We start from the raw sequence: 15,227 nt of genomic DNA, 5'->3' as shown, positions 1-15,227 counted from the left end.
CTGTCTCACTGTGCTTGAATGAAACAATCATTCTCATCACTCTCTCTCAGACCTGCACACTTTTAATCTTTGTTTAGCTTTAATCTTACAGATGAAGGAGAGAACATGGAGTTACATTGAGGCTTCCATAATGTGCACAGTGTGTGTGTGTGTGATCTGATCCCATGTCTGTCTCCACTAAGTTAACATGAGGACATCTTGATTAGAAAACCACTTTTACTGTCCACTATGTTTAATGTGACTGCAGGGTATTTAGACTCAGTTCAACTCAGTGAACAGTTCCAGTTGAGAAAGATCATCTCTCTTTGCTACCTGCTGCTGTCAGGTTCACATCCATAAGCAGCTACATTTACTGACTGTTCACAAACACTAATGAAACTAATAATCAAAGATGATTCAGATCTTATTTTAAAGCCTGCTGAGTAAAATCAGGTATTACCTGTATGTCTGATTATATATCATGTAATAATAACTTTACTGCTTTCACTGATAACTGTAAAATACTGATATATGTTGTGATAAAATGCTGCTGTAATAAAACCTCAACCACAACCTCCAAAGTCCTTCATGTGTTTCACCAGGTTTGAATGAATCCTCCAACACACAAAGGAAGAGAAAGAGAAGAAAACACTGTCAAATCCAATAATGACTAGAAATAAATAGAATAACTGTTCATTAACTTAACAGCTATAAACATCCACATTATTTAAACTCAACATTTAAACAGCTCAACAACATCTGAGACTAAATATAACTGACATGTTATTTCACATATAAACAAGTAGAGCACTATTTTAACTATAATAAAACATTTATATTATTTATATTTGAAGAACTAAACTACTAATCTACACTGATTTATAATGTTAATCACATCTGGACTTACACAGCCTTTCTGCAGTTCCTCACAGCTGGGATCAGTCTCCGTCGTCCCTCCTGTGATGTGTTGTACTTCTTCAGGTCCAACTCATCCAGAACCTCCTCTGACATCTGCAGCATGTAGGCCAGAGCTGAGCATTGGATATCAGAGAGTTTCTTCTCTGATCTGTTCTCTGACTTCAGGAACTCTTGGATCTCCTGATGTACTGAGCGGTCCTTCATCTCCATCAGACAGTGGAAGATGTTGATGCTTCTGTCAGGAGAGATATCACCACTGTTCATCTCTTTCAGGTTGTTGATCACTCTCTGGATGGTTTTTGGCCTGTTGTGTGTCGGACCCAGCACGTCTCCTAAGAGACTCTGGTTGGACTCCAGAGAGAGGCCATGAAGGAAGCGGACAAACAGGTCCAGGTGGCCATTTTCACTGAGGAGAGATTTATTCATGGCTCTCTTCAGTATGTGATCCAAAGATAAGTGACTGTAGTATCCTCCCAGGAAGTCCTCCAGTCCCTTTCTCTTCCTGCTGGTGTAACAGTGGTACATGTAGACTGCAGCCAGAAACTCCTGAACGCTCAGATGAACAAAGCTGTAGACTGGTTTCTGGAAGATCACACTCTCTCTTTTGAAGATCTGTGTACAAACTCCTGATAACACCGAGGCCTCTGTGACATCAAGACCACACTTCTCCAGGTCTTCTTGGTAGAACATGATGTTTCCTTTCTCCAGTTGTTCAAACGCCAGCCTCCCCAGCTTCAGAAGAAGGTTCCTGTCAGCCTCCGTCAGCTCCTGTGGACTCGTCTCATGTCCCTCATCATACTTGTTCTTCTTCCTCTTTGTCTGAACCAGCAGGAAGTGTGAGTACATGTCAGTCAGGGTCTTGGGCAGCTCTCCTCTCTGGTCTGTAGTCAACATGTGATCCAGAACTGTAGCAGTGATCCAGCAGAAGACTGGGATGTGACACATGATGTGGAGGCTCCTGGATGTCTTGATGTGTGAGATGATTGTGCTGGAGTGCTCTTCATCACTGAATCTCCTCCTGAAGTACTCCTCCTTCTGGGGGTCAGTGAAGCCTCGTACTTCTGTTACCCTGTCCACACATGAACGAGGGATCTGATTGGCTGCTGCAGGTCGGGAAGTTATCCAGACGAGAGCCGAGGGAAGCAGCTTCCCCTTGATGAGGTTTGTCAACAGCACGCTGACTGATGACTTCTGTGTGACATCAGACACGACCTCACTGTTGTTGAAATCCAGTGAAAGTCTGCTTTCATCCAGGCCGTCAAAGATGAACAGAACTTTACAGCCAGCGAGCTTCTCTGCTGTGAGCTTCTGTAATGTTGGATAGAAAACATGGATCAGCATGAGCAGACTGTACTGCTCATCTTTGATCAAGTTCAGCGACCTGAACGAGAACAGAATCAGCAGACTGATATCTTGGTTGTTGGAGCGCTGTGCCCAGTCCAGAGTGAACTTCAGCACTGAGAAGGTTTTTCCAACGCCAGCGACGCCATTCATCAGAACCACTCTGACTCTGTGTAAGACTTCACAGATGTCCTGATCCTTGGTTGGAGCGTCATGGAGGGTCTTCATCTTGGAAGCTGTTTCAAGCTGCCTCACCTCATGTTGGGTATTAACCTCTTCAGTTTCCTGTTGGTCAGGTAAGACTTTAAAGATGTCCTGACACTTGATTGGAGCGTCATGGAGGGTCTTCATCTTGGAAGCTGTTTCAAGCTGCCTCACCTCATGTTGGGTATTAACCTCTTCACTCTGTCCCTCTGTGATGTGGACCTCAGTGAAGATGCTGATGAGGAGGATTTCACTTCCTGCTTCATCAGTTCCTTGAGTCACACATTCACATGTGCTGCTCAGACTGATCTGATGTTCATCTAAAAGCTCCTGCAGACCACTTTCTGCTGAAAGAGGAGGAAAAAGGTAGAATGAAACAGAAATCAGTGTGACTGTTAATGTTCAATAGGATAGAGGAGGTAGATTCCTGTTTTCAGAGATGATGACATCAGCAGACAGATCTTCAGTCTTACTTTGTACAGTGCTGGTCTGACTGTCTGTCTGCAGTCCAGCTCTGGTTCTGGATCTTTTTCCACACTGGGGACAGGAGGAGTCTCCTGATGAAGCAGACTGGTCCCAGTATGAGGTGATGCACTGTCTGCAAAACTGGTGGTAGATACTGAATCCTTCAGGACGTCCTGACACAAAGAACAGCAGGACAGCTGCTCCTCCACAGAAACAGCCCTCCTCTTCCTCTCTCTGTGGACATGAACACATTCTTTATGTCACATGACATTAGTGGAGGCCAACCGACAGCTCACAAGCTGCATGCAGCTCTTTCCCCACATAAACAGTCCAGACTGTCAGTATTTACACACTTACACACTTTCTGTTCTTCAGCCTCTGAGATTCAACACATTCAACTTAAAATTAAATAATATAAACTACAATCACAAGAGTTCAACAGTAATTAGACAGAGACAACAATGTGCCAGCAAAGGCAGAGAAGAAGAAGAAGAAGATGAATAGATGTTTGATGAGGAGGGAAGTGGATTCACTTTAGTTAGACCACAAGGAGACACACAGTGTGTTTTGGTAAGTAAGTCAATGAGAACATGACTTTAGTCTGTTAGAAAACTCCACAGGCTCCTTTAAGCTACTCTGAGCCATTAAAAGTCAGGAACAATAAGCAGGAGGAAACTGAGCCAAACAGAAAAGTCCACTAGTGAAAAATAACTGACTGCTGCTCTTTTGTGTTGTGCTGCTGAACAGAGAGCTCTGCTAAATATCTTCATAATGCATCTTTTCATGAGTGTTCCTCTCTCTCTCTGTTTCTGCTATAGTCTCTCTCCCTCTGTGTGAGTGTGACGTTAAACATCAGACTCAGTTTCCTTTGCTGCAGTGGTCAGTCTGCAGTGATAAATCAGCTGCAGCAGGCTGTTTCTATACATTTACATGACCTCCTCCCATATTTAGTGTCTTTGAACAGGAACACGTTAAGACACAGTCTGTATTACATGAGACCAAACATTGTACCTGCTGCTGCAGTCCTTTAGTAAATAAGGACAGACACAGATTGACTTGTTAGTAAATCCTTAATAAATATCACCCTGGGTTACCTGCTGCTACTTTACATTTATTGACTGGAAAATCAAACAGCAATAGCAGCCCTGTCTCTGTCTCTGGTTAACATGAACATGAAGATCTGTTGGAGATTACAGCTGAATGGAAGCTACTTCATTATTTCTTTCCTTCATATCTACACTACAACCTTCATGAAAGCGTCTCACTGAATCATCTTCAGGTCAGTTTACAGTAGAAACAGTCTCTTACTTTGTGTCTGAGGGTCCAGGTTCATTACTGAAGTCTGGAGGAAGTAAACCTTTTGACCAGTCACTCTTCATAGACAGACAGCTGGATATTACAGACTCTGCTCTCTCTCTGTAGAAACAATTATTTAACACATATAATTAGTTCTTATAAAGCTCAGATGTAACATGAAACATGATTTAATAAAGACAACTAATAGTTGTGTTCATATCTCCTTCTGTATGTTCTAAACATTTTATCTGCAACTGCAAGCTGGATCAATTTCACTCAAGAGTTTTTAACATCTACATGTTTGTCTGATATTTGAGGTGTTAAATTGTCAAATGACAACTAATGATTTTATATCACAGTTTATTTAGTGACAGTTAAACTAAAGGCAGTGCTGCCTGATGCTGGACTGTCACATTAACTTGTTCCTGTCTACAAAGCAAACAACACAATCTGTCCTCTGCTACTTAACCTGTATTAAATATTGGTTCAAGCAACTAATAAACATTTCACAACAGCAATCAAGCATCTTTCACTAAATGAAAGATATAAATGAAGAAATAATGCAGTCAATGCTTGTAGAGTCTTTTAATCCAGACTACATTTGGCCACTGAGGGGTGAACGGCGAGAACTTGTTCAGACGCGTGCTCTGGGCAACAATAAAAACCATGTCCAATACGTTGTCTATCTTTTGAGTGCGGTGACCCATTTATTTTCATTCATTATTTTTCTTTTCTGAGCACAGGTACAACTTTTGAGTCCATGACATCATAGCACAGGTATAGGCTAGTGACTAACTGTCAAAAAGGGCTTTAGTTTTTGAGATACCCCTACCGGAGGTAGAACAAAATCTAACAATGTTTTTCCTCATCTCTAAGGTCTCCCATATATGAAATGGGTTCTTAGGTTAAAATATTTTACTGCAAACATTGTTAAATTGATACATATTGTCATACACCCCAAACTTAAAAAAGAACAAAAATACAGCCTGGCCGTATGGGAGTTAAGCCATATAAACTCATGTACATTAATAACACAAGCTCTGACAGCTTTGAAACTTGACATAATTGTGGTCAGGAAGTTGCTTTACCTATTAGAAAAAACTGGATGTGAATATCTTGATGTGTGTAACATATAGAGACCTATGAACACTTGCCTAAAATAAGCGGACATACAAAAAATGAATATCTATGCAGAATATTCTCATTTACTTTGTAGTTGCTTTGCCAGGGATTGTCATAAACACACACATCATGGCTTTTTGGAAAGATGGGGCTGTGCTGAATCCAGTGATACCAAATATATGAATATAGCATGTATAGTCAGTGTGTTACATCACTAAGTGTATGAGGTGTCCCAAATGAAAGAAAGTGAAACATTGACACATGGTTGTGATGAATCCAGCAATGCCAAATATGTAAATACTATGCATTATCATTCATCACTAAATATATAAACTGTCCCAAATAAAAGAATATGTTGCATTGCATAACAATGTATTGTACTGTACCGTTTGACATCACCGGGGGATGGGGCACACAGCTCATACTCAACATAATCAAGTCTCCACAGCCCATTATCAATGGTGACAAGAATGTTGACCGATTCAATGTTACTAAGGATGCTTCGTTCAGAGCGTGAAGCTGACTTTCAACTTCACCTGAATTGCATGTGTGAGGTTATGCCTTGGTTCAGAGCTGCTGGAAGGACCAATTATGCCAAGTACACGCCAGTCTATGTTGCAGAAATGAAATCCCTTGAACAGGAACAACCAGAAGCATACACATTCATGCAACAAGGGGGATTTGTTGTTCGCCGGTCTGAGGATCGAAGCTTCAACTGTGTGGCTACTGATCAGGCACTGGAGCAAACCATCAACCGAGAAGGCAAGAGTCAGGGTGGAGTTGTTGGCTTCACACTACGGAAGGGAGCTCTCACAAGATGGCTAATGACAAGACATGTGACCACAGCATATGTAGATGGCATGAAAGAGCTTTGTGACACTGTTGCAAAGAGCCCGAGAGCACACAAGGAGCATGGAGCATCCAGAATGGACAGAGACGAGAGAGACATACAGAAGATAATGGAAGCTGTGGAGCAGAAGCAGAATCCTTTTGACCTTGATAGTGTTCCTGAGGAACTGATCAATATTGCAAGTGGTCAGGTTGCATCAGAGAAAGTTGCAAAAGAGCTCTCAAACTTCCTCCAAGATGGTGCAAAGCAGAATGCCGTCTTTATTGAACAACGTCTGACAAAATCAAAAAGAACAAAGAGCTTCTGGGACCCAGAGAAAAGAAACCAATGTGCAACCTTCAAGGACATGAAAACATCAGCTGGAGTTAGTGTATCTAGACAGGTTCACATGGACTCAGATGTGCTCTTTCGAAGGTTACTTGCTGTTTCCAAACAAAGAGAGGTGTCCATGGAGACTGTGATGTTTCACGAACTCGCTGCTGTCCCACCATCTTTGTTTTATGATGATGGAAGCATGAGGAAGACCACAAAAGCTGACCTTGCTAAGAAACTGGAGTCTGTCGTTGAAGAGACACAGCAGCTGCCCAGTGTTAAAGAAACATCAGCATATCTCATCGATGGCATGGCTCTTCTGCAGAGTCTCCATGATTCAAGCTTCCAGACCTTCAACGATCTTGGTGAATGTATCTGGAATAAGATCAAAATGTTAATGGGAAAGGAAGGCATCAGCTGTGTTGTTTTAGTGTTTGACAGATATGATCATCAACACTCGGTCAAAGACCTTGAAAGACAAAGAAGAGGTACCATCCAAACCAGCAGGACACATATTATCACAGGACAAGCAAGCGTTCCAAACTACAGGAAATTCCTGAGGATCAGTGGGAACAAGGCTGCTTTATGTAGCTTTGTCAGCAACTACATAATGAAGGCTGGGCCAGAGAGAATCTCGTCAGAGAACACAGTCATATTGGCAGGTGGCTTTGACAATGGTGAGGAGGTGAAGAGGGTTAGGAAGTCAGGTGTTGACTGTTTGAATGATCTTTACAGTGACCAGGAGGAGGCTGACACAAGGCTGGTGTTACATGCAATACACCTTGTGGAGTCCTATTCTCGTCTCATTGTCAAATGTGACGATACAGACGTACTGGTTCTGCTTGTGTACTATGCAAGCAAAGGGATGTTTGGATCCTCACAAGTCTTCATGCATTCTGGACATGGCCTAAAGGAAAGATTTGTCCCAGTTTGTTCAATTGCTCAGAGTCTTGGAGCAGCTCTTTGTGAGTGTTTTGCATGCCACGCCCTCACGGGTTGCGATAGTACAAGCAGCTTGTACAGAATTGGAAAGACCACTGCTTTCACAAGACTGAAGACCCATCTGACTGACTTAAAGGAAATGGCCAAGTTTGGACTGTCTGGACATCTAGACGAAGCTTTGCCTGTGGCAAGAAAATATGCCCTCCTCCTGTATGGCCAAAAGAAAAAGGAGAATGGTCGTCCTTGTACCAACCTAGATGAGCTGAGGTACACACTAGCATCTACCACAGATTCTTCAGCAGCAAATCTACCCCCAACAGAAGACGCCTTTGAGCAACATGTGTTAAGAGCCTTATACCAAACAGCAGTTTGGCGTCACAGCCATCAGGCCAAGCCTCATCTCTGGAACCCAGTTGGTAGAGGATGGAGGCTCAGACAGGATGGGTCCATTGAACCTATCATGTTCCAGAAGGCACCAGCACCTAAAGAAGTTCGAGACATCACCCACCTGTACTGTAAAGATGGAAAATGCAATGAAACCAGCAAATGCCAGTGTCTTTCAGTGGGCTTGACTTGCACTGAGTTTTGCTCTTGCTCTTTCCCAGAGTGCCCAAATATGACCCACTTTGTCACTGATGATAATGTGGATGAGTGACAGGGATGGCTACCAAAAACAGCCCATGAAGAACACCAGCCAAAGAGCTGGGGAGTTTAACGTGAGGAGAGGGCTCATTCCTCCTCAGATTGTTTTGTTTGATGAACATTTGTTTGATTTAACGTGAGGAGAGGGCTCATTCCTCCTCAGAGTGTTTTGTTTGATGAACATTTGTTTGATTTGAAACAGTAATTTAATTTGTACTGTGTGAAGGTTAGTTATAGTTATAAAAAGATCATCCAAACTACAATCCTGTCACCTGTCTCCTTTGTGTGCTATTGCTGAGCTGTGTGCCTCATCCCCCGGTCATGTCAAACGGTACAGTACAATACATTGTTATGCAATGCAACATATTCTTTTATTTGGGACAGTTTATATATTTAGTGATGAATGATAATGCATAGTATTTACATGTTTGGCATGGCTGGATTCATCACAACCATGTGTCAATGTTTCACTTTCTTTCATTTGGGACACCTCATACACTTAGTGATGTAACACACTGACTATACATGCTATATTCATATATTTGGTATCACTGGATTCAGCACAGCCCCATCTTTCCAAAAAGCCATGATGTGTGTGTTTATGACAATCCCTGGCAAAGCAACTACAAAGTAAATGAGAATATTCTGCATAGATATTCATTTTTTTGTATGTCCGCTTATTTTAGGCAAGTGTTCATAGGTCTCTATATGTTACACACATCAAGATATTCACATCCAGTTTTTTCTAATAGGTAAAGCAACTTCCTGACCACAATTATGTCAAGTTTCAAAGCTGTCAGGGCTTGTGTTATTAATCTACATGAGTTTATATGGCTTAACTCCCATACGGCCAGGCTGTATTTTTGTTCTTTTTTAAGTTTGGGGTGTATGACAATATGTATCAATTTAACAATGTTTGCAGTAAAATATTTTAACCTAAGAACCCATTTCATATATGGGAGACCTTAGAGATGAGGAAAAACATTGTTAGATTTTGTTCTACCTCCGGTAGGGGTATCTCAAATTTTGAGGGGCATTGTCACTGGCCTAGTAAGTTTCCATTCATCAGTTTCTTTTCTCATTCATTCATTCCTCCAGGAAAAGACACGTCATACTACCACACTGACACGGTCAAAAAACTGTGTGCCCTCCCCTTCACACACACCGTGACCATCCCTTAGGGGTTCCCTTTATGCATTTCCGGTGCTGCACCAACCACTCACATACAGAAACGTCATATATGACCCTTAGTATAATAAAGAAACAAAAAATAGAAACAAAAATAAACGAAGAAACAAAAAATGATATTATGGCTCCAACAATGCTCAAACTACAAAATGATCCAAAAAACAAACAAACCTCACATTATAAAACCAAGTATTATAATGTAGATTATCAAATGATATTAAACTGAATCACCTTCAGGTCAGTTTACAGTAGAAACAGTCTCTTACTTTGTGTCTGAGGGTCCAGGTTCATTACTGAAGACTAGAGGATGCTCTTTAGACCGGTCACTCTTCATAGACAGACAGCTGGATATTACAGACTCTGCTCCGTCCTCCTCTTCCTCCTCTTTCTTCATCTTCTGGAGTCTGAGAGGTAAACCAGTAACACTGGAGACACACACACATACACAGTATAATAAACCCAGTCCTGCCTCTCAACTTAGTAGCTTCTTATTAGTTGACATGACTTTAACTACAACCATGTGTGTTTTGTACGGTGGCTGAGAAAGGTCACCGCACTGCAAACATCACAAAGTGGTCCGAGTTACGAGGGAGGATTATTGCTGACGGACAGGAGGAAGAAGAAGAAGACTGAAAAAATTAAAAAGTGCAACATTGTTTTTATAAAACTGTTATTAATGTCACTATGTGACTGTACTTTTCAATGTGTTTTATTTATATAGTTAGGTTTTTTCCTTTTTATAATTACTATATTATATATATTTTTTATATTACTATATTCATTTACTCTCACAGTTAATAGAAATGATCCTTGTTCTAGTTTTGGGAGATGACTGATCCCTGTCAACTCTGAGGGGAGCTGGATGGTGACACTCATTGGGTAACTGCTTATGTTTTACTTGTCCAGTTTAAATTAAAAAGAACCTTAAACATTATTTCAAATTCCACAAGACATGAACATATTTTAAAAAACATATTATAGTGTTTAATATTATAAATGACTAACTACTTAATCATCATTTTTTGGTTTGCTGTCGTCAAACCAGAGGTGATTTTAGACCCTTTTTAGGGGTGCTCAAGTATCCCTAAATATAAATAAATCATTACTATATATTTATTTAACACTTGCAGAGCATTGTATACCATATTCTCATTAGGAGCTGAGCCCTGTAAAGGTCGGACCCCAGAATGGCCCCTGTGTCACACTCAGACTGGCTGTGACATCTGCTGGCTGAACCAAGAAGCCACGCAGCCAGTGTAGATTCTAATGTTTATAGTTTTATCTTGTTAGTGTGTTCAGTCAGTTTATGATTATTGTGTTTATGTATATGTGTAGCCTATACATGTCTGTATAAAATCATTTTATATTGTGCCTAAACTTATAGAGTGGCTTTATTCTAATAAAGTGCTATCTCTATGGTCATGAGGGAGGAACATTGTTTTAATTAATAAAGACAGTCAACAAGGTCTCGTCTTTAAAATGTAGATCATTTCATTTCATTACTGGGTAAGCTATCATCTTAAAAATATAATGAAGTCATTATAGCATAAAAACCCTTTCAGACCCAAATGAGGAGCTGGAATATCATGATTAGCCTGATTACGCTATAAACAGCAAACAAACGTTATCGTTTCACTAATGATCACTATTAGCTCGGACATACAGTTAGTGTTTGTTAGTAATGTGTGTTTGATCCATGTGCCTTTCCTTTACACGGTGACAAGTTTTTGAGGCTTAAAAACAGAAAAAAGTGAAACCAGCGGAGTTTTAACTGTGGTCTGAAGCTGTAACCTAGGTGACAGACGGTCAGCCATGTGACGTCCCGTACCGATCCTTCTGCTGATACCTGTCTGCTGTAGACAATGACAGAGGAGGGGGGAGAGAAGTGTAGTCTGAGACAAAATGGTCAGTTTTTGGTTTTGGTTTTGGTTTTCCATTTGGCGCTACTAGAGAGAGAAGCAGAGAGAAGGTTTTACACAGGCGCGCGGACTTTGTGGTGTTGTGTACATACAACATTGAATTCCACAAACTTTTGCGTGACCGTATGCACGCAGATTTCCTCCAAACAACACAGAATAAAAAGTGAGAACGCAACGCCGCTTTTGCGTTTTCTGTTCAGATCGTTTCTGTGTAAACATCGCCATAGAAACAGAAACCGGTCTCTAAGCCGGACTGGCTTTGTTATTATCTAGTCAAAGAGAAACTTTGACTCTGGTTTAAATCCAACAAACAGACTTCAGATAAACATGTGTGTGCTTCTTAACTGATCAATAATGACAGTAATCATTATTTACAGTCCTGATATTAACACTCACCTGCCTCACACTGTTTTCCTGCTTCTGCTCTGATGACTGTGAAATGGCGTCTGCTCCTCCCTTCTTCTTTACAAGGTAGGTGTGTGTGTGTGTGTGGGTGTGTGTGTGTGTGTGTGTGTGTGTGTGTTAGATACATAATTGCAGGTCAGCAGGAAATAACAAAATAATCTCAAAAATACTCTGAACATTACAAATTAACTCACAGCTTACTTTTACTGTAATACTGCAGTACTTTTACTGTAATACTGCATACTACATCACTATAATACTGCAGTACTTTTACTGTAATACTGCATACTACATCACTATAATACTGCAGTACTTTTACTGTAATACTGCATACTACATCACTATAATACTGCAGTACTTTTACTGTAATACTGCATACTACATCACTCATAATACTGCAGTACTTTTACTGTAATACTGCATACTACATCACTATAATACTGCAGTACTTTTACTGTAATACTGCATACTACATCGCTATAATACTGCAGTACTTTTACTGTAATACTGCATACTACATCACTATAATACTGCAGTACTTTTACTGTAATACTGCATACTACATCACTCATAGTACTGCAGTACCTTTACTGTAATACTGCATACTACATCACTATAATACTGCAGTACTTTTACTGTAATACTGCATACTACATCACTCATAGTACTGCAGTACCTTTACTGTAATACTGCATACTACATCACTCATAATACTGCAGTACTTTTACTGTAATACTGCATACTACATCACTATAATACTGCAGTACTTTTACTGTAATACTGCATACTACATCACTATAATACTGCAGTACTTTTACTGTAATACTGCATACTACATCACTATAATACTGCAGTACTTTTACTTGTAATACTGAATACTACATCACTATAATACTGCAGTACTTTTACTTGTAATGAAATATTTGTACATTGCTGTATTAGTCATTTTATTGCAGTAAAGTATTTGAGTACTTCCTCCTCTGCTGATGAATCTCTAATAAACTGATGTGATGTCGCCCTCTGCTGGAGGAAATTAAACACTGCAGGACAAAAATGTTTCACAGGTCAAATTCATGAAATAAAGAAATAATTTCCTCTGAATCTGATTTGTTTTCAAAAACTCAACATCCTGCTTATAAATATAATAAATATGAGTAATATTGAGCAGATGGTGCATTTAAATACATCTAAGAACATTCAGATTTTCATGAACGCACCATCAGACTTTCAGCTCTGAATGAACAGAGTTAAATCATTGAGTGTTTGATTCATTTAAATTGTATTAAAACAGTCGTGATGTGATGAAGACATTCAAATGTATGTGTGAGTGAATAACAGCAAACATCTGTCTGCAGTAAAAAGTGGAAGCTGCAGCAGAAGTTAATCACAGCTTTAAACTGAATTACAATGTTGATAAAAACCTTCATTCACATTTCATCTGGTTCACTTTGGAGTGAATTCAGTAACCATGGCGACAATCTGATTTCTCACAAACAGTTTAAATGTTTGTGTTCTCATCTGCAATATTATTAATATTCACTTTAAGTTAGATGACCTCATATGTTCCATATATGATCCCATAATATATGATTCACAGTTTATGTTTGTTGTCATACATCCTGGCTGGGTCCCAAACCTCTCCTTTATTCACTCATTCACTCATTCACTGCTCCCTGAATAATAAACACTAAATAATTCACTCATTCACTGCTCCCTGAATAATAAACATTAAATAATTCACTCATTCACTGCTCCCTGAATAATAAACACTAAATAATTCACTCATTCACTGCTCCCTGAATAATAAACATTAAATAATTCACTCATTCACTGCTCCCTGAATAATAAACATTAAATAATTCACTCATTCACTGCTCCCTGAATAATAAACACTAAATAATTCACTCATTCACTGCTCCCTGAATAATAAACACTAAATAATTCACTCATTCACTGCTCCCTGAATAATAAACACTAACTAATTCACTCATTCACTGCTGCCTGAATAATAAACACTAAATAATTCACTCATTCACTGCTCCCTGAATAGTAAACACTAAATAATTCACTCATTCACTGCTCCCTGAATAATAAACACTAAATAATTCACTCATTCACTGCTCCCTGAATAATTAACACTAAATAATTCACTCATTCACTGCTCCCTGAATAATAAACACTAAATAATTCACTCATTCACTGCTCCCTGAATAATAAACACTAAATAATTCACTCATTCACTGCTCCCTGAATAATAAACACTAAATAATTCACTCATTCACTGCTCCCTGAATAATAAACACTAAATAATTCACTCATTCACTGCTCCCTGAATAATAAACACTAAATAATTCACTCATTCACTGCTCCCTGAATAATAAACACTAAATAATTCACTCATTCACTGCTCCCTGAATAATAAACACTAAATAATTCACTCATTCACTGCTCCCTGAATAATAAATACTAAATAATTCACTCATTCACTGCCCCCTGAATAATAAACACTAAATAATTCACTCATTCACTGCTCCCTGAATAATAAACACTAAATAATTCACTCATTCACTGCTCCCTGAATAATAAACACTAAATAATTCACTCATTCACTGCTCCCTGAATAATAAACACTAAATAATTCACTCATTCACTGCTCCCTTTATAATAAACACTAAATAATTCACTCATTCACTGCTCCCTGAATAATAAACACTAAATAATTCACTCATTCACTGCTCCCTGAATAATAAACACTAAATAATTCACTCATTCACTGCTCCCTGAATAATAAACACTGAATAATTCACTCATTCACTGCTCCCTGAATAATAAACACTAAATAATTCACTCATTCACTGCTCCCTGAATAATAAACACTAAATAATTCACTCATTCACTGCTCCCTGAATAATAAACACTAAATAATTCACTCATTCACTGCTCCCTGAATAATAAATACTAAATAATTCACTCATTCACTGCTCCCTGAATAATAAACACTAAATAATTCACTCATTCACTGCTGCCTGAATAATAAACACTAAATAATTCACTCATTCACTGCTCCCTGAATAATAAACCTCTCCTTTATTCACTCATTCACTGCTCCCTGAATAATAAACACTAAATAATTCACTCATTCACTGCTCCCTGAATAATAACCACTAAATAATTCACTCATTCACTGCTCCCTGAATAATAAACACTAAATAATTCACTCATTCACTGCTCCCTGAATAATAAACACTAAATAATTCACTCATTCACTGCTCCCTGAATAATACACACTACATAATTCACTCATTCACTGCTCCCTGAATAATAAACACTAAATAATTCACTCATTCACTGCTCCCTGAATAATAAACACTAAATAATTCACTCAGTAGCAAATCAAGATTTCTGACTCTAACTAATCTTCATCATTTTGTGTCGTCATCATCAGCTGTAGAGTCATGTGACGGTAGTTTTCACGTCTTTAAAATGTGGACTCTACTTTTTTGGTTCCATGGTGGAATATTTGAGGACAAAATACTTACCAGACACTTTATACGGTTCACCTTGCTGGTACCGGGTTGGACCCCCTTTCATTGTTGGTGGCAGAGATTCAACAAGGTGCTGAAACATTCCTCACACATTTTGGT

General features: G+C 39.1%; 1 protein-coding gene across 1 annotated transcript in view; it reads right to left on the bottom strand.

Annotated features, from left to right (window-relative positions):
• The window catches only part of LOC128364250 (NLR family CARD domain-containing protein 3-like), a 35,410-nt gene extending 31,124 nt beyond the window's left edge, over positions 1-4,286 (bottom strand). The window contains exons 1-3 of the mRNA XM_053324789.1: positions 4,227-4,286; positions 2,519-2,718; positions 887-2,407 (exon numbers count right to left, since the gene is read on the bottom strand). Coding sequence (XP_053180764.1) covers positions 887-2,407; positions 2,519-2,718; positions 4,227-4,286 — 1,781 coding nt within the window. The remainder of the gene's footprint in view (positions 1-886; positions 2,408-2,518; positions 2,719-4,226) is intronic.
• Between the last annotated feature and the right edge of the window lie 10,941 nt (positions 4,287-15,227).

The sequence above is a fragment of the Scomber japonicus genome, chromosome 9, assembly GCF_027409825.1.
Source record: "Scomber japonicus isolate fScoJap1 chromosome 9, fScoJap1.pri, whole genome shotgun sequence".
Taxonomy (NCBI): Eukaryota; Metazoa; Chordata; class Actinopteri; order Scombriformes; family Scombridae; genus Scomber; species Scomber japonicus.
This window is presented reverse-complemented; position numbering and strand designations above follow the sequence as displayed.